This window comes from Anser cygnoides, chromosome 2, assembly GCF_040182565.1.
Source record: "Anser cygnoides isolate HZ-2024a breed goose chromosome 2, Taihu_goose_T2T_genome, whole genome shotgun sequence".
In the NCBI taxonomy this organism is placed as follows: Eukaryota; Metazoa; Chordata; class Aves; order Anseriformes; family Anatidae; genus Anser; species Anser cygnoides.
In genome coordinates, this window is record NC_089874.1 from 62,032,818 (window position 1) to 62,050,925 (window position 18,108).

At 39.8% G+C, this 18,108-nt stretch overlaps 1 protein-coding gene across 3 annotated transcripts in view; it reads left to right on the plus strand.

The window, feature by feature from the left end:
- Window positions 1-18,108, plus strand: part of AMPH (amphiphysin) — a 129,995-nt gene that overhangs the window by 102,171 nt on the left and 9,716 nt on the right. The window contains exons 13-19 of one of the 3 annotated variants that reach the window (XM_066992213.1): window positions 1,054-1,077; window positions 2,672-2,695; window positions 2,985-3,491; window positions 5,297-5,329; window positions 6,746-6,796; window positions 8,898-9,014; window positions 16,041-16,097. In XM_066992213.1, the coding sequence (XP_066848314.1) occupies window positions 1,054-1,077; window positions 2,672-2,695; window positions 2,985-3,491; window positions 5,297-5,329; window positions 6,746-6,796; window positions 8,898-9,014; window positions 16,041-16,097 (813 nt within the window). The remainder of the gene's footprint in view (window positions 1-1,053; window positions 1,078-2,671; window positions 2,696-2,984; window positions 3,492-5,296; window positions 5,330-6,745; window positions 6,797-8,897; window positions 9,015-16,040; window positions 16,098-18,108) is intronic. The other 2 variants (XM_066992211.1, XM_066992212.1) reach the window with 2 other exon arrangements.

The window sequence follows — 18,108 nt, forward strand, 5'->3', positions numbered from 1 at the left end:
AAATTAAGAAATGAAAATGAGCACTCCCCTTCCATGGAAGTTGGTAGGATGTCTGGGGGTTGCACCAGTTAGGGCTAGTAGAAGAGACCTATCATTTTTCAGCTAATAAGGTTACATCAGAATAAGCAGGTACACTTGTGAGTTACACCTGCAGAGGGCACACTCACCTGGACTTAAACAAAATTAAACCAATTGACTCTGTGGTTATAAAAAAAGAAGCAGGCAAGAAAAGAAGCCAAATGCAGCAATTCTTTCTGTTAGGCAAATGTTAGATGTCACATTTAACATTTGGAAATATTTCAGGAACACTTTTACGCTTTACTTTATGAATATCTCATGTTTTCATTTTTCATGGACTTTAACTTAGATGTGAATGTAGTGGAGGTGTTTCAAAGTATCTCCGACAGAATTTGAGTTCCCTCACATGTGGGGGCTATTAATATTAGGCCTGAAGTCTGCTTCTCTTCTTTCATTTGTCCACTCAGCTCTTTTGTTGAGAGGTCACTAACATTTATAGCTTAACAAACTGGAAAACAAAATTAAAGCAGTGGTCAACTTTCTTGTTTTCTTTCCCCAAAAGCATTTTCCTTTGTTGTGTTGAAGTTATAAGAAAACTCATTTGTTTTCAGTGGATAGCTGAATCATTTCCTGCCTAAAAATCCTGACCTACATAAGCTTCTTAAAGCTTACACCTTACTGAGGCACCTGTATGCACCTGTTGAAGGTCATTCAGAGTCACCAGTTCAGAATCTAGTTGTTACTCAAGTATACAGCAGTATGAATTCACTGGAAAACAACTGCTACTTGAAAGTGGGAAATACCACAGTCCACCACTTAGTGCTCATCCTACTTAACCAAAAGGGGCATATTATGCAGATATGTACACACACACACACACACACGTTCAGATATAAAATATATACATATTATAAACATGCTTATTTATAAGTTCTTCTCTCACGTTAGTTAATGCATGCAGTTATGTAGCATGTTGAACATACAGTAAATGAACAATGTTTTTCTAAGGGTGTCTTTTTCCTCTCCTTTTTTCAGACATTGCCATGGGATCTATGGACGGTAAGGCTGACTGACATTTATCATTGTGAATTGGGATGTTTTTTTGTGTATGATTTTGTAACACCCTCAACTCAGATTTATAATGCTTTCCCCAGAAGTCAAGATATAGAATTTACAGACCATGACAAACACTTTAAAGTATATGAAACCACCTGGGATTTTTTTAAAACCAACAGGAAAAAAAAAAATCTCTCTTGCTTGGCCTATAAAACCTAAATGATGTCAGAAATCTAGGCTAATAAGATTCATGATCATTACAGCTAAACGTTTGCTGCTTTTATTCTCATCTGCTTTATAGTTTTCAGAGGGTAGGAATGGATGCTAGTCACTTCTCTTAATTATCTGAAGATATATTTCCTTTAACTTGTAGGATTTTAACCCAGTGGGCACCTATTTTCTCACAATTCAGGAGTGAAGAGAAAATTTAACTTGTTCTTTTAATAGTGAGCATACAGTGAACTGGATTTATTCACAAAAGCAGCTGCTGCTTTAAAAAGCTGCAGAGATATTTCTTTACACTTCCTGGTGTCAAATCAGATACAGTGATCTGCAGGAAGAAAACAGCTTGTTTTTATAAGCTTTCTTTCAATTTTTGTCATGGAGATAGTTGAGTTGACTTGATGTGCAGCCTGGAACACCCGTTTTTTGGCCTTTTTCAGATTCAGGCAGCACAGAAATCTGTGAATGCTTCTCATGCATTCAGATTTGCAGCACTATTTTGTGAACACGACTTATATGATGTATATTAAACACTCATTTCTTTCTACTGGGAAAGGTTAAATAAAGTCTGGAAAAAGTCACACATGCAGACTAGCCAAAATTGCAAGGTTACCAGTATCTAGACCAGCTAAAATAACCCAGAAATATTTCAGATTTATAGCTTTAAACTAATAGTAGATATCTTTGCCATTGTCTTTTTTTCACAGTTTTATTTATAGCTCATTAATGTTATGTATGTATTGTGTATTATAATTATTTCCCTCTTTGCTTTAGTTAAAAAAAAAGCAAGTAATGAGCTTCACAGCTAAATGTTTGAAATTGGGACTACTCAACCTTTACGGAGTTCCTCTTCATACCGAGTGCAGAGTAGTTGTTGATCTTCCTTGCAGAATTTGTATCTGTTCAAAGTGGTGGTGTAAACAGCTGGCTTTGTGGCTTGATGCCTTACTGTGTGTGGATGCAAATGCCTCTTCATGGTGCAGTGGTGGAGTATCAAAGCTGCGCACTGATACCACTTTGGTTGCCTCCTTCTGTGTTTGCTGTGTGAGAGTGATTCCTCCCTTCAGTTGAGATGTAATAGGGTACCCATGATAAAAATGTCAGTGGGTCTCAGAGGAAGGCAAGGCATGAGAAATATTTGGTGTACCTGTAGAACTTCTTTTCTCATGCAGTCCAGTGGCTAGAAGCATGGCTTAAAAGAAGGGGCCTGTGATTAGTCTTCAGTAGAGTGGCTCTGCTGCTTCTCCACACCAGTTTTGTAACTGCTGCTGGTTAGGTAATGATAATTAATGAACTTCCGCTCTAAAAACAGCAACAACAAAAAAAACATATTCTTGTTTTCTGTGCTTTATATATACATTTTTTTTCTATACAGACAAGCAGCGAATTGGCGCAGCCGGTAAGCAAACCTCCCCCCAAAATTGCAACCACTCTAGATATATGCTTTATTCAATGTGGTATAATGTATAGTTTTCTGTTTCGTCTATCAGTGCCGCTCTTCTAGATTGCAATCTACTGCCTCCAAATGTTGCAAGCCACAACGCTTTTCCTTAAACTGCTTAATTTAGTCACTTTCATTCTTTAAATTAAAACTGCTATAGTAAAATATAAATTTTGTGTTTTCTCATCAAGTCCGCCTTTATCTTTTTCATCTTGTGTTTTTTCTTTGCTTTTCTGTCTGCTTAAAGCCTGACTCTTCAAAAAGTCTTTCCCTGTGTAACCTGGTCATGGAGGAAACCCCAAACATTGGGTCATCAGAAGATATTAACAGATCCCAAACTGATCTAGGTTCTCTCAACTGGGGCCTAGATGTTAGCACACCCAGTGTCAGCCAGGAAATTACTACAGGCAGTTCTTTGCTTTTCCCTGGGGCAGAGCAAACCTCAAGTGAATCCATGGGTATGCTGCCTGCTAGTATTTGGCCTGCTGTAGGTGAGCAGGAGGATGCTGCACCGGGGTCTGCTTCAGTAACTGAAAACCAGAGGACTTCACTGGAGGACCTATTGGATGCTAAAAATGTCCCATGGGAAGATGTGGTGACCAATCAGCCTTTAGAGAACATAACCAGTTTTGAGACACCCATCCTAGGAACTGATAGCTTGCTGGATAAACCCCTCCCATGTGATGTGCAAATGGCAGAGGAAGAGCAGGAGGAAGAAGAGTCTCTGTGGGCAGGCGTCAAGCCAAGTGAAAAGGTAGAGACCAGAGCTGTTAACTGCAAGGAGGTAGAAGGTACAGAGGAAACGGAAGAGCAAGGTTGTGAAACAAAAGGAAATAGTGAGGCAGAACTTCATAAGGGTTTAGCAAAGTCAGAGTGTGAAACTTTAGTCAGCACAGAGGCAGAAAATTTACATGAGTTGGAAGATAACAATGGGGAAGCTGGGAGAGCTAGTGTTGCTAGCCTAGAAAACCCTGGGGGAAAAGAATTCAAAGAGGTAAATGTCGTTGAGGAGGTAGATGGAGAAAAAGCATTGCTGAGCACAGGATTGGAAGACGGGGACAAAGTAGTAGTGGATAAAACTACAGAAGACACTAGCGGTGAACCTGAGAGAGTCTTTGGTGTCTGGACTCAGGACCATGAAAGGATGTTTGAGGGTGGCTTAGACCAAAATGACAATGTTACTGGAGAGAATCCATCCATGGTGTGTATAAACAGGACAGAGCATGTTGACCTAGAGGTAACTGACCACACAGAAAAGGACCCTACAAATACTGGAAACATTCTGTGTGACACTGAATTGTTCAGTGCAGAAGAGTCTGGTAAAGGACCTGAAGACAATGGTAGTGCTGCTGATGAAGGTCAAGCTGCTGCTGAAAAAGCGCAGGCATTGTTGCCTGAGACACCTGATGCTGCTAGCACAAACTGCAGTAATCTTTGCCTGGATAATACAGAAGACCAAATGACAGGTAGCGCAGAAGCAGCAGTCACTGAAGAGCATCCTAGTCACAGTGGTATTCCTGAAGTCTTGGAAACAGACCCCTGGCTGGCAAACTGGGATCCAACAGTTACTAATGACTCCTGGGGGTTTTCTAACCTGTCAGATGGCCAAGCCAATGGACTGGATAATTGGCCCTTTTTCCCCCAGCAGCAAGACGCAGAGGAAGGTAACATCGAAAATGCTTGGTTAGGCATTAGTGATAAATGGTCTACACAGGACCTGGGAGCGACTGGTAACAGCTGGGGAGAAGTAGGTGTAAGCACAAGCAATAAAAGTCAGGAGGAACCAGTAAAACAAGGCTTGCCTGGGGAGCAGGCAAGTGTTAGCTGTCCTGGACCGAGCAAGGAAATAGCTAGACCCTTGGCTCTGTTTCAAATGGGAAATTCCCGAAATGCTAGCACCGAGAGTTCAACTAGTCCTAAAGACAATGAGACCAACAACTCAGATTTATCTGAAGATGAAATTGCTAACCGGAGATATGGATTGTTGTACCAGGAAATTGAGGCTGATAAAGAAGAGGTACCTACCCCAGTGTGTAGCCTAGTCTAGACAAAGAGTTCCTTAGGCCATGCATAACCTTGTTGTTTCAAAACACTCCATCTGTGTGTTTCCCAGTACCCCTCCTAAGCCCTTGCTATTCTTTTTTGAAAAATGGTCACGCGACTGTTCATAGTGTGGTGCCCTTCAGCCATGTAATGAAACAGGCTGACAAAAATGCATTTCAAAAAGGTGAATGAAGCGTCACACTGTGAAGGCACGTGGTGTCTCACAGCTTCTGTATTTCATACATATAATTTTAAATGCACCTACAGCCTTTTTCTTTTTAAGTATATAAAAATACTTTCTGTTTTTTCTTTTTATTTTGGTGCCTTCTTTAAGCCTGTGAAACCTGTTATCAGATAGCACTGTCATATATCTTGCTGCCTTGCCCTTCCTTTTTTTCTTTTTTAATATTATTTTTTTTGGTCTGGCTTATTTTTGTTTTGCAAATAGAAATATTTTACTCATGTTCTCATCTAGTAAACAAATGATAATTTGTTCTGATCTTCACTTTTACTTAGGCATCTAGCACTGCATTTAATGGATTTGCACAGGTAAGAAATAAACAAGTTTTGAGATTTTATTTTTTTCTATGCTGTTGGGAAGAGATTAGGACTAGCTGCACAGTTTTGGAAAATCTGTTCTACAGACTAGCTGTACAATAATGTCATAATGACACAAATCCTAAACTTGTCTGTTCTCAGAAAGTATTTGTAGACGTTACCAGGATGCTACTACTCTTGGCCTGATTGAATTTAGCTGGAAAATTCCCATGACCTTAGGAAGACTGATTTTCTTTTCTCGTAAATGAACTGGTTTAGCATTTTCATTGTTTTTTTTTTTTTTTTTAATTTTATTTTTCTCACTATCCCTAAATCTTGTAAAGCATGGCTTCCTCATGGCTTTCACATACTTTCAGTAACTGTATATATGTATATATAAAATGTGATTTGTTTCTGCAACTTTATTTTCATTTAAAATATATCTTAATCTGGAAGTTAAACCCGAGCGTTTACTGCTCTGCTGTTGGTGAGACTGCATTATGCATTGCAGCAGTGCAGCACATGAAGATACCATACTTATGCTGTCAAATTCCAGGGCAGTGCCTAAATCCCAAATTGTAATGCAGACGATCTAGGGCTTTGTTAAGTTCCAGCAACCTTTCAGAGAATGGCTTATCCACAGAACACTCTGTACACCATTTTTCAGCACATACAAAAAAAGCTGAGCCTCTACAAGGCTGGAAATGAGCCTTTCAGTGCTTATTTATTTTACTCCAGGTCTTTTAAATTAGTAAAAGATCTATAAGAAAAGACAAAAACACAAGTCTTCCATCCCATTTCACTAAGGCAAAATGTTTGCCCCAAGGAAATAAAAATTTGATGCCCACACCCTCATGGTAGGACTGGGACCCATCAATGTTTTCCAAAGTAAATGTTTCTGAATAAGGTATTGAAAAATTCATTCTCCACTTTTGTACATTCTTAATGCACGTATAGAACTTTGTATCTCTTATTACTTGGCACTATAGCTGCTATTCAAATAAAAGCCCAGAATCACAAGGAAGTGAAAGTAGCTCAGAGTTTGCATACTCCCCATGCACATGTACATGCAGTCTGGAAGAAAAAAAAAATCTGACTTTCTCGACTTTGAAGTGCAGTGTGACTGAAACAAAGTCCTTGCTATTCTCATGTATTTAATGAAGGGTTCTTCACTGCTTTAATAACTTAGCACAGCTTAGAATTGTGGAATATACACTATACACTTGAAAAAATAGTGTCTTTAATGTTAATATTGCTTAACTAGTAACAAATATTAATAACTATATAGATGATCTATTTGCCTACTTATTCTAGGTGAAGTTATAGATGACTTTGCCTGAATAACCTATAAAATATCAGGTCTTTTGTAGACAACTGCAAAGATTCCATGTCAAATATTGTCTCATTGATTTTCATTTTTATATCTAGGATGCCGGTGCATTTACAGTGCAATCAAACGAGAACGTGACAGAGACTTTGGTAAGCGGTAGCTTTTGCTTCCTTTATAAATGACCTATAAAAAGAGTACCATTTTTAATTTGTGCCAAAATATCTGCTCCTTGTTCGTTTTCCACCCTCTAATTCACAAAACCTTAACCTGAAAGAGTAAGTGGGTGTATCACTGTAGTTGTAAATCTTTACTCACTGAAAGTCTTTCACAAGGATAGCATGGCATAAAAGAAAAGAAAAACAGGCTTCCTTCACGTACTTTTATTTTTCAAAGGTATAGTCAAACAGTTTCCTCATTTATTGCAGTTAAGAAACAACAAGAATGGGTACTATGGTCCAGTGTACATCAAGGAAGTGATGGTACATGATGGCTGTTTACATACCCCAATATTACTGTAGCCTTATCTATCCTCCACATTATTAATAGTAGGCATAATAAAGGAGTGGGAAATATTTTTGGAAATAATCATACTTTGGCAGTTTCTTAGTTTCTGCTAGTCTTTGGTTAGCCTGGAGTATGAATGTGGAATAGCAGCATTGCTGGGCAAGTGCTATAGCTACTAAAGAACAGCAGCATGATACTGAATAGTATTTAATGTGGCTTTCGTATAATGCCTGTGGTGGTGCTTGTATTTGGAATGGTTACTGAGTGCAATGAGTGCATTTTTAGTATTTTTACTTGTAGTTCAAATGTGGTAAATAGTCTGAAGACTGCTTGCCCACAAGTCACTTGAAGCACATCAACAGAATCTGCATTATAACATTTTGCCCTTGGTTGCAAGCCTGAAAATATCTTCCAGCATTAAACCTCAGGAAACTCATTAGTCATCTTACCTGCGATAAATCTGTCTTGAGTTTCTCATTTCAGTCCTGTTTCTTCTTTGTGAAATTCCCTAGAGCTGATATTAACACACTTCCGAGAGAGATTTCTGCACAGTGTGGTATAATATAATGAATGTTTCTTTATTCTGTTCCAAATCCTGAAGGTCTTGTTTAGGCAGACTTCTCTGTACCTCATTAAAAACCGGTCTGCTTAAGGAATATGTGGGAAAAGAAGTGAAAGGCCATGTTGTTTTGTTTCATTTTGTGTTCCTGAAAAATATCAGGGGGGAGAAGATTTTAGTACTTTTTTTTTAAGAATTTCATGGAAGCTGTCTCTTCATCACAGGAGACCTTCTAGCCAGCTGTATGTTATCAACTCCAAAGCAGCTAAATAGCTTTCAAGCTTCTTATTATGCTGAGCAATTTGTTCATGGCAAATTAATCTACTGGGTTTATTTTAAATGGTTGAGTCAGCCATCTTTATAAATGAAATATGCTGAGCACAGCTTGCAGCTCTCCCCTTGTATGTGTGCATATTTGCAAGGTGACGGCACCAACAGAGATTGTGATTTTGCTGTGGGCTATTTTGCTACAGGACTGAATGTGTTGCAGGGCTGGTGATGATTACTATATCTGCTTGCTAAAAAAAAATAATCCTATCCCAGATTTTAAAAGGGTGGGAATCCCAATAGTGTTGTTGATAAATGGATGCCTTGTAGGTGATTGAGAGTTTAAGAGGGAATGCAAGTTAAAAAGAAACCAGGGATGAGTTTCACACTTCCAGAATTCAGTGTGAAGCAGTCAGTGTGTATGTAAAAACTGTTTGGGTCTCTGCTAATTGCTTCCCCCCTTTACTGGAGAAGGGGTCTGAGAACTGACAGAACTAAGGAATAGGGGATAATTTTAAAAACTCATATTTGAAGGTATAGGTTGGAACACGTGTGGCCTTACCATCACTTTCTGGAGCATTCTTGAGCAAACTGACTGCTTTCCTCCCATTTTCACTGCCACTTTCAGTAACTCAGTAAAGCAGTGCTCTCTTTCTTTAAGTGAGGTATATAGGTCTGGCTCAGTTTACATATAGGACACTGAGGATGCAGGAGCCCTGTAGATGCTAAGCAGTAACAAGGTGTTGTAATGCCAAGCATTGCCATCTTCTCCCTGGCAAAGCCCTGCAAACACTGAGCCTGCCAGGAGTGAAGCAACACTGTGGTGCCATGCAGAGTTCCCATTCCCTTCCTCTCTCCCCACTATTACGTGCTCCTCAACTATTTTTCCACTGCCTACTTAAAAATCAATAAAACAAAAGACTGAGGCCGAAGAAGCTCCACCTGGAGAACCCAAGGTCAAGGAAACCCCTGCTGCTGCTGCTGTGGAAAAGGAGACCATCCCTGCTGAGCCTGCCAAGCCAGCAGAGCAGGCTGCGGTGAGTGACCTGCCCCCCGTGTCCACCTCACCGGCCTCATCTGAGCCACCTCTCATCATGGTGAACGTGCCTGCTGCATTTCAGCCATCCTTTCCATTTTTCACTGCCCATCCGTGGTTGGCTTCTCCAGCGCCTGACTGCGTCACAGCATGTCTCTCCAGCAACGCGTGCTTCTTTGGGCCCTAAAATGTCATTCCTCTTAAGAGTGGCATTTTAGACTGAAGTTCAGCTGAACGATTGTGGTTTTATCTGTTGTTCTGTTTGATTCCAGATGAACTTCAGGAGGGGAAAGAATTGACGCCATTTATAAATGACCTTATTAGCAGTTTTCTCATTTTATTTTAAGCTGAGCTGTAAGCACTAAGACAATGTGTATCTTGTATGGCCCTTGCTAGAGCATGAAAGTACCAGCAAAATGTGATTGTAATATAAAGATCTATAAGTCTTATGGTTTTATAAGCTAGCCATGAGCCAAGGAGGGAACTCCAAAGCACCTGTATGGAAATGTTTAGGTGTCAGTATTTGGGAAACAGAGGGAGGAGAAGAAATAACAGCTCTGCAAGAAGAGCAAAGCAGGGTACTCAGTATCTCTACAAAATGAGAGGTGGTCTGAGACGATAGGCATAGGGGTAGCATCCTTTTTACAACAGGTATCCCAGTGAATACCCTTTTTGTCAAGCTGAGGTTCCTCTTCTACATACTACTTTCAGGAGGTCTTGGAGGTGGGTGGTACCCACAGGCTAAGAAACCCCTCAAAAGAAATGCATCAGTTTTTGTAGGCTGCCAGTCTGACAGTATTGATGCTGTCCTCGATTCAATAACTGTTCAAAGTCTGTAACAAGTGTTCAACACTGTTAAAATATGAACAGAAATCTGATGGACCAGAAGCTGACTAGGTATGAAGCTGTACAGCGCTACAGGAAAACTGTACAACAGGAAAGTTGTACAGTTATACTGCAGAATGCTGTTTTTGGGAAATCTGAGTTGATATCCTCAGAGACAACCTCCTTGTTACAGGAAAGGTCAATCATTCCTTTTTATAGTGAATAAAATGACCCCCAAATATTTTGTTTTCCCTCACATTCCATGTTGCTGAGTAAAAATGTGAGGGCTGAACCTGAGCACCATTGCAAATTCCTGCTGAAAATCTGGGCAGAAATAGTGGAAGTTTTCTGGGTCAGTTCCTTTGCCATAGAAGCCAGTGGAAGCTTCGTAGCTGTGTTCATTGACCATCAAGCATGCTTCAGTGCAGTAAATGTTCACAGAGGAACTGGGTTCAGTTTGCTGAACCTGCTGTTGGCCTTGGGCAAATCCCTGTGTATCTTTATCTATGAAGTAGGAATGATGATGCTCTCCTCATCATAAAAGTAGGCATTTTTCAGTAAAGCATTTGATATTTTGCCATTTGGGAAATAATATTAAGCAGGTGCAAATCAACTGAAGAAAGTAGAAGTATCTGTCACCTGCAGACAAGTCAGTGCAGAGCATCAACTTATCAGATATGCAGAGACATGTACTGTCTCGTGGGTCTGTCTATGGAGTTGATCATATTTAACATTTCTGCTAACTGCAATGGCCCAGACACCACAAGCCTGATGGTGACTTTTATTGATGACTACAGGCTGGGTAATGTCACTAACACAAGGGGACAGCATTAAGAGAGCATACAAACACAACTGAGGGCTGGCTTGAAAGTGTTATGAAGCTCTACCCACCAGTGAGAGGCTGGTTATCTGCTGATGGTATTGGACCCATACAAAAGTCACACGTGATATTATGCAAACTGTCTTCATCAGAAAGGAGGAAATACTAGTGTCCATGTGCAAGGCTTTGGAGTATCACTCTAGTTTAATTAAAGACTTTCTCAAAAACAGATTGATGAGTTTACCTGAGAGGTTACAACTGTTCATACCATGGGATTAAAAAATGGTATCCAGTGTGAATGATATGAAGAGGCAGGGATGAGTTTTAGTTGCAGCACCTACCTAATAATCATTCCTCCCTTGCTCCCATCTTTCTAACAGAGAAAAAAAGAAAAAATAATGCATCGTGGATGGAAGGGAGCACAGTGCTGGGCAGGCTGCTCTGGAGGACTTTGGGGAAGAGGGAAGATAATCCCTGATTTTGTTTAATCCTTCCCATTCTCTGTGGACTCCTAGGTGTGGCAGCAGCATGGCTATGGAGGGAAGCAATCCCAGTGTGTTTCCTAGAATTATGAATAGGATTCAATTCTGATTACACTTGCATGAATTTTGAGTATGTTTCAATTTTTTTAATTCACTTCTTGTTCATATCTGTAGGAAACACTGGAGCAAGCAACCTCAACATCATCTCCCTACAATAACATACACAAAGTAAGAAGGCCCCACAGTCTGCGGAGACCAGGCTCTTCCCCCATGTGTGTTTTCTTTTGAGTTGATATAAATCACAGTAATAACTTGTCAACTCTATAGTAAGGCAAACAATTAGACTGCCTCTCCAAGGCACATTGTTCTGTCAAACTCCTGTCTAAAATGCCTCACATCTAGTCAGAGTAAATTTGATAGTTTGGAATAAAGAAGGAGGGAGGGAAGGTGAAGAGAGGAGGGATGGGAAATCAGTATTGGTCAGGAGTCCTCTTCTGGTAACTGAAAGGCAGGAAATAATGTGGAAGAACAGATGTCAATGGAGCTTTGAAGGTTGTTTCTAGATGGCTTTCTCTTGTTTTTCTGTAAGGATTTAATGAAGAAAAAAAATGTGATGGATTTTTTTTTTTCTCTGAAAGGAAGTCTTGTGCTTTTTTTCGTGCACTAAGATGAAATTCTAAAATCTGTTGTATGTCTGAAGTGCTAATTAAGTGACAGGCTGTGGTCATTCACCACTCCTTCACTCATCAGCTGGCATGACCTTTTCAGGTAATCCATTCTGCTGCCTGACCATCACTGAGGAGTTCTTGGTCTGTGTCCTTCCAGTAGGTGCTGCAAATGACTGCAGAGCTATTGGGAGCGGGGAGAGAAACACTGTGAGCACCAGGCAATTTAGTAGTAATCCAGGAAGATGGTCATAGGCATTAAATAGAAATTAAGCAGTTATTATTAGGTTTGTACTTCGTGGGTTTTTGTTTGTTTGTTTTTGTGTGTGTGTGTGTTTGTTTTCTTTTGTTATTTACAAAGTTGTCCTTACTAATTTGGGAGAGATATCTGGGAAAATAAGCTAAAAGTATTTATTTAAAAAAAAAAAAAGAAAAAAAAAGAAAAAAAGAGAGTCATTTGAGTCATTCTTCATTTGGCTCTGAGGGGTTGTTATTTTCAAGCAGTGCTTTCCAGGACTCACAAAAAAAGAGTTCTGAAGGTTAGAATTAACAACAAATGTGATCAAAGCTAAGGAAAAGTAAACTGAGTTTCAAAAGATGAAAACATGTCATTTCTCAACAGCAGTTCTGCATTCATTTACTTAATGAGTGATGGTTTACTTATAAATTGGAGTTGTAAAATATTAATAGATGCTTTCCTGATAGGAATCTTTTATTGGTCTTAGTAATTTCCAGTTTGTAGTCACAGCCACTAATCAGTTTAATTTTTCTGTAGTAAATTTCCTGTCAAATCCCACTAATCCATAGAATTCATGGCATGCATTTTTTGTTGTAGGAACGTTGTAGTAAATTCCTTGGTAGGGCTTTTATTTAAATTGAGGAGAGGGTAGTCTAGGGGTTACAGTACCATTCCCTGCTCAGGATTTGGGTTCCTTTACTTTCTGTTTCATAGTCTGCCTGAACAATATTGCCAAAGATTTCATTACAAGAGTTCATCATAATTGCTTATGGGATATTATTACATGTTCTTGTTCCTTTAGAACAAATACAATTTCTATTAGTTGATGGCAACAGTTGATCCTTATTTTGGTGGGGGGAACAAAATGTTAGGTAACTAAAGGACCAGAATCACTGTGTGCACCAGAAGAACTGAAGCCAGCCATAGTAAAATGTTCTTCTTGCATGGACTTTTGCACACTGAAACAGTTTTGTTTCCTTATTTCCACAGTATCCCCAAAGGCAGATGTAAAATCCAAAGGATAGAGTCTAAAGGATATAAAGCATTAACCGCTGATTGATTTCACATAATAATACCCCTATCATCACATCAATTTTTCACATCAAACAAAGATGATAAGTGTACGGTATAACAAAGAGAAAGCTTAGCAAGTCTTGTTATTTCCCTTTCTTATTCTCATTCATGGGAAACATAACACCCGGAGTTCACAGCTCTGCTCAGAGGTCAGCTTTTTGATTTCCTTATGCTCATTAGTTTGGAAGGAGCCTTTCTGTGCTTTGCGTCTGATGCCTGTCTGGACTCTGATGTTCTCCCATTAAAGCATTCAGACACTCAGCTAAATACTGTGGTTTTCAAAGCTGTGTGTAGGCACATATGAAACTGCCTTCTGATAAACTCTTTGCAGGCACTGAACAAGTACAGCACAGGCCAAGAAAGAGGCTCCAGCTTAGAGAGTATCCAATTATGGTTGAATCCCACTGTAGCTACAATTCATGGCACCCAAATGGTAGAGCATGTAATTTGGGAGAGCAGTCCAATGGTCAGATATAGAAGAGTGGTCATCTGTGTCCAAATTTGGAGCTTGCAGCTAAGTACAGGTGCAAGATTGGAGCGTGAGGCCATTGAAAAATATATGGCCTCCAAAAATGAGAGAGAACTGATGTAGAACAGTGTTCTTCTTTTGAGGTGTGCAGAAGCAGATTTTACTCTGTTTAGGGAATTGGGGTGTTACTTAACTCAGACTTTTTTTAGTCTTCCTTTTTACTAGGCTTTCATGCCTTAAAAATGGCACAGTTCCTGCTACCGTGCCTCCCTTCTAAAACTCCCAGCTTACAACTAATCAAAAGAGCAATGCCGCTAATTTGACTAGTGCAAAATAATTCTTAGGAAGTAGGGCAATTCCCCTTACTTTTCCCTTTCCCACCATAACTGCATTCAGTTACCCTGAAAAACAGTTGTCATTTGAAAATACAGGTATGTACGTTTTTACAAAGAAGCCCAAACTACTGCTGTGAGCTTGGCTGATGGGATTCTTACGAGAGAATATCGCCAGGTTATTATTAAGAGAAGGACAGGGACTGGCACGTTCCTGAACATAAAGTGCAGAATGATGCTCATTTCTGAAGGCAAATTGACTTGTAAATACACATGATGGGAAAAAATCAGCACTTTTTTGTAGCAAAAATAGGGAAAGCGTTTATCTATCAACTTCCCATTGGACATATGGCTTTTATGGGCAATAGAAACATATGTGTATATATCTTCTGTACAAAAAAAAAAAAGAGCAAGACTTCTGTGGGTAGCTATATGCATTCATGCATTGCTAATGAGAAATATGTATTTTGCAGTTGATATTTGTTTTTTTTAAGACCCTCTACAATCTCTTTCAAACTTACTGTAAAAAACAGGACTTCATGGCAGAGGTTTGACAGCTTCAAAGAAAAATTAATGATTTGGAAAAAAAAAAAGGTTATATAACAGTGTAATTTTAACAGGATAAAGCTATGAGAGGTTTCCATGGTAACGTTGCTGTCAGCAGCTTCCTTGCCCTGGCATCTGGACATGGTTGGGGCTTATGAGGTGACTGCAGGCAATACTAGAAGATTAGATTAGAAAAAACATGAGTGATGTGAAGTTTGGATATAACTCAGCATCCTCTTATTAAAAAAGGAACATGCAAGCATTTCAGCTGAAACTTGTAGAAATGTTGGAGTGACTATTGCAGGCATGTGGAGGCAGTTGGCTGGAGCCTGAATACTTGAGGTCTAACTAATTTCTGATCACTAAAGTGAGTCTAAGCAGTCCAAGCTACTGTGTCCTCACATAGGTTTGCATAACTTGTCTTCACCCTTACAGGTCTTCTGAAAAACCTGACATAGCTGTGTTTGCAAAACAGCCTCAAAATTTATTAGCAAAGTAGATTTCTATAAGGCGGCTTTGATTTACTTGTCCTTAGAAAAACATCTTTAGAAATCAGTCCTGAATTTTAGCAATTTTGATAGTTTGTTGACCTAACTAGACCTAAACCTGTTGATCTAGGTGGAATAATAGCCAAAATTGAACCCAAGCTCAAGCAGAAGAAGGGGTGTTGCTGGTTAAATCCCTACATGCTGCAGTAGAATTGGAAACCAGCAAGGTCACAGCTGTCCCACAGAGTTTGGGAATAATTGTGCCTTTTTCCTCATTTCCAAAACTTGGAACTCATGCAGTTTTACAGCTTCTGTGGGAAGGAACCTGATGTTAGATACCATCTGTGCTGTAAAAAGCATTATTTGGGGGGAGCCCATTACTGCTCAGCACAACTGTGATCCCTTGAACATCTACATGGGTGTCAGATTTAGAAAGCCACTGACACGTCTACTTTTTGGATGTCAGGCACCTACTGCAAGTACCACTGAATATGGACCTAAAGAAAGGTGATTCTGAAAAAAAATGATGAACTTTGTGACCCAGCTTTTGAACAATCCCTTTAAATGAGTTGCAGTCCAACATATGTGGAAGAAGTAAGTGTTTTAGTAAGTGTTTTTTTAAGTTTACCTGGAAAGTCTGGTGAGTTGCAGGGGAAGCACCAGGTTATAATGAGAACAGTGTGAGTCTTGGGTGAGAGAAATTTGAGGTTGATGGAAAACTGCAAAGTCAGCAGTGTTGTGGGTTGTTGGTTATTAAAAATTCTTCAAAAATACAAATACTGATAGCAAAAATAAATGAAATTGTCCTTAGCACTTCCAGCACCATGGCAATGATATAAGTAAAAGGCTTTATTTCTTCTTTTTCTTTTGCCTTTTTTTTTTTTAGCCTACAGCTACTTTTAATTCAGATGATATCTGACAGCAAGAATCTTTTTACTTGCTATATACTATCCCATATTTAGTTCCCACCATTCATTTCATTGCATCCCATACATGCTATGCCTTCATTAAGCGTGATTAATACCTATTTCTCTGCAACCATTCCCTCAGCATGAGTAAGGTGATGACCATATTTCCTCTTTATACAGGACAGTGTCGAGGCAGGGGATAAAGAGACAACTGGAGTTGCTGAGAAAGAGAGCGAGGTACATATGAAGAACATCAGGAGTGTGGTTGTGCTTTAATATCTTCAAGAGAAGTGTGGCAAAAATATGTATTTGTCATTTGCATGGTATCAGTATGCAGCCAATACGATGCAACTGTGACCCAGCTGTGGCATCAAAACAACTCTCACTCAGAGCAGGACCTACCTTACAAACTGCTTGTTGCAGCAGTATAGAGTGATAAATATCTTGGGACAGCTTTATGAAAGACTCAATGACATAACAAATTTATCTGTAGCTGAGCATGCATGAAATCTAATGGTTGCGTTTTGCTTGTATTTCTTCAGAGGTGATAAAACAAGTCACTCTGAAGCCTTTTACACTAACGTGATTCTATAACATGTTCAAAAGTACACAGAGAGCAGCACAGGAGAAAGGCTACGTACTAAATGCAGGAAGAGAAGTAGAGTCTGAGAAAGAAATCTGGCAGTAGCCCTGCTGGAATTTCGTATATTTATGTGGCTCCAGGCTCCCCCGGTGTCACTGGGAAGCGAGGCTTGCTGCCAGCAGCTGTACCTCCCAAGCAGCACAGTTCTGAGTCAGGATGAGGCCCTACTGCCAGAGGCTGGCTTCTCCCCAGTGACCCGCAGCACTGACTCACTGGTGCTATACTCCTCACCGGCCTGACGCACCCACCTAGAAATCAGTAGAATTACTCTGGCAGGAATGTACGGGATGGAGGTGGTAGATCAAGCCCAGTTGCTGTGGCTCTTGGTGTGGACACAGCGCAAGAGTGTCTTTGCATTGCTTCTCTAGCATTGGCTTATTGCTCCCAACAGCTCTGGTCCAAGAAGAAATTCCTCGCCATCCCTGAGCACCAAGGCTAAGTCTTTGAAATGTATCTCTCCCCAGTTTTCCAATACACGTCCTTGTAAAGTCAAGGTCTTTTCTCTGGTAAGTTTGATCCTGTGTGCTGTTTAAAGGAGCAGTATTGCTGAATGCAGAAGAGCTCCTGTCAGGCATCAAGGTATTTGCTAAACTGATATCCTGGCTCCAGTGGAGGATGGTCCCTCTGATGATGTACCTTTCATAACTGCTTCTTTGGTATTCCCCAAAAAGTCTTCCAAGAGTTTGCAAGCAATTGATATGTTCCCTAAAGCATGATGATTAGTTCTTCTTGGCTTTATGTTAGCTGGCTTAGCTGTAATTATGACTAATTGTCATAAAAATTACCCAGTCCTTTTCTGAACCCAGCCATGGAGTTAGATCTTCAGCTCTGGAAAATCGGCATAGCTCAGTGAGCTCCTCCCACAGCCCCCAGCTGCAGACTTGGTAGCCCTCCTTCTCCTCTTCCTGGCCTCATTCTTGCTGCTGCCAAATCTGTGGCATTGTACTGAGCTGACAGTGTTGTTAATTAGTGGAAAATCCAACTGCATGGATCAGCTGCTTCCTGGGTGAAGAAGCATTCACTCTAACTGCAGTTAAATCCAAGTGGTTCTTTTACCACAGCCCTCATTATATTAGATGGCCCCTTCTTTGTCTCCTTTGTGTTGGGGAAACTCTCCAAGTGTCAATAATACTGCTAGAAATAACTAGTTTGGAATACTATTAGACTGTGTAGTGTTATGTAAAACAGGTTTGTGGGGTTGGTTCTCAATATGAAGTTAGGTAAGATTGATAACTATACCCGCAAGTGTGTGGTAACCATAGCTGTGTGTGGGATGCTAGCTGTCCTGAATTCTGTGGATTGAATCGCCCCCTTTTTTCTTTTTTCTTTCTTTTAATATTAATCAAAAATATTTGAGGCTGATAGTGAGTTACATTCTGTGTTAGTACACATAAGATTTTGTAAAAGCTTCTAATAATCTAGCTGGCTTTGTTTTTGTATTCTAATGCACAAGAATAAATGATTGCGCAGTTGTGAGCTGTGGTATGCATTCAGCATGTTACAGCTACAGGCTGTGAGAGCGTCACCCTCTTGGTGCAGACTATTTGAGAGCTGATTCATGTAAATTAGAATTCTCCTCCTTCGTAAAATAAAATGGGCTATACA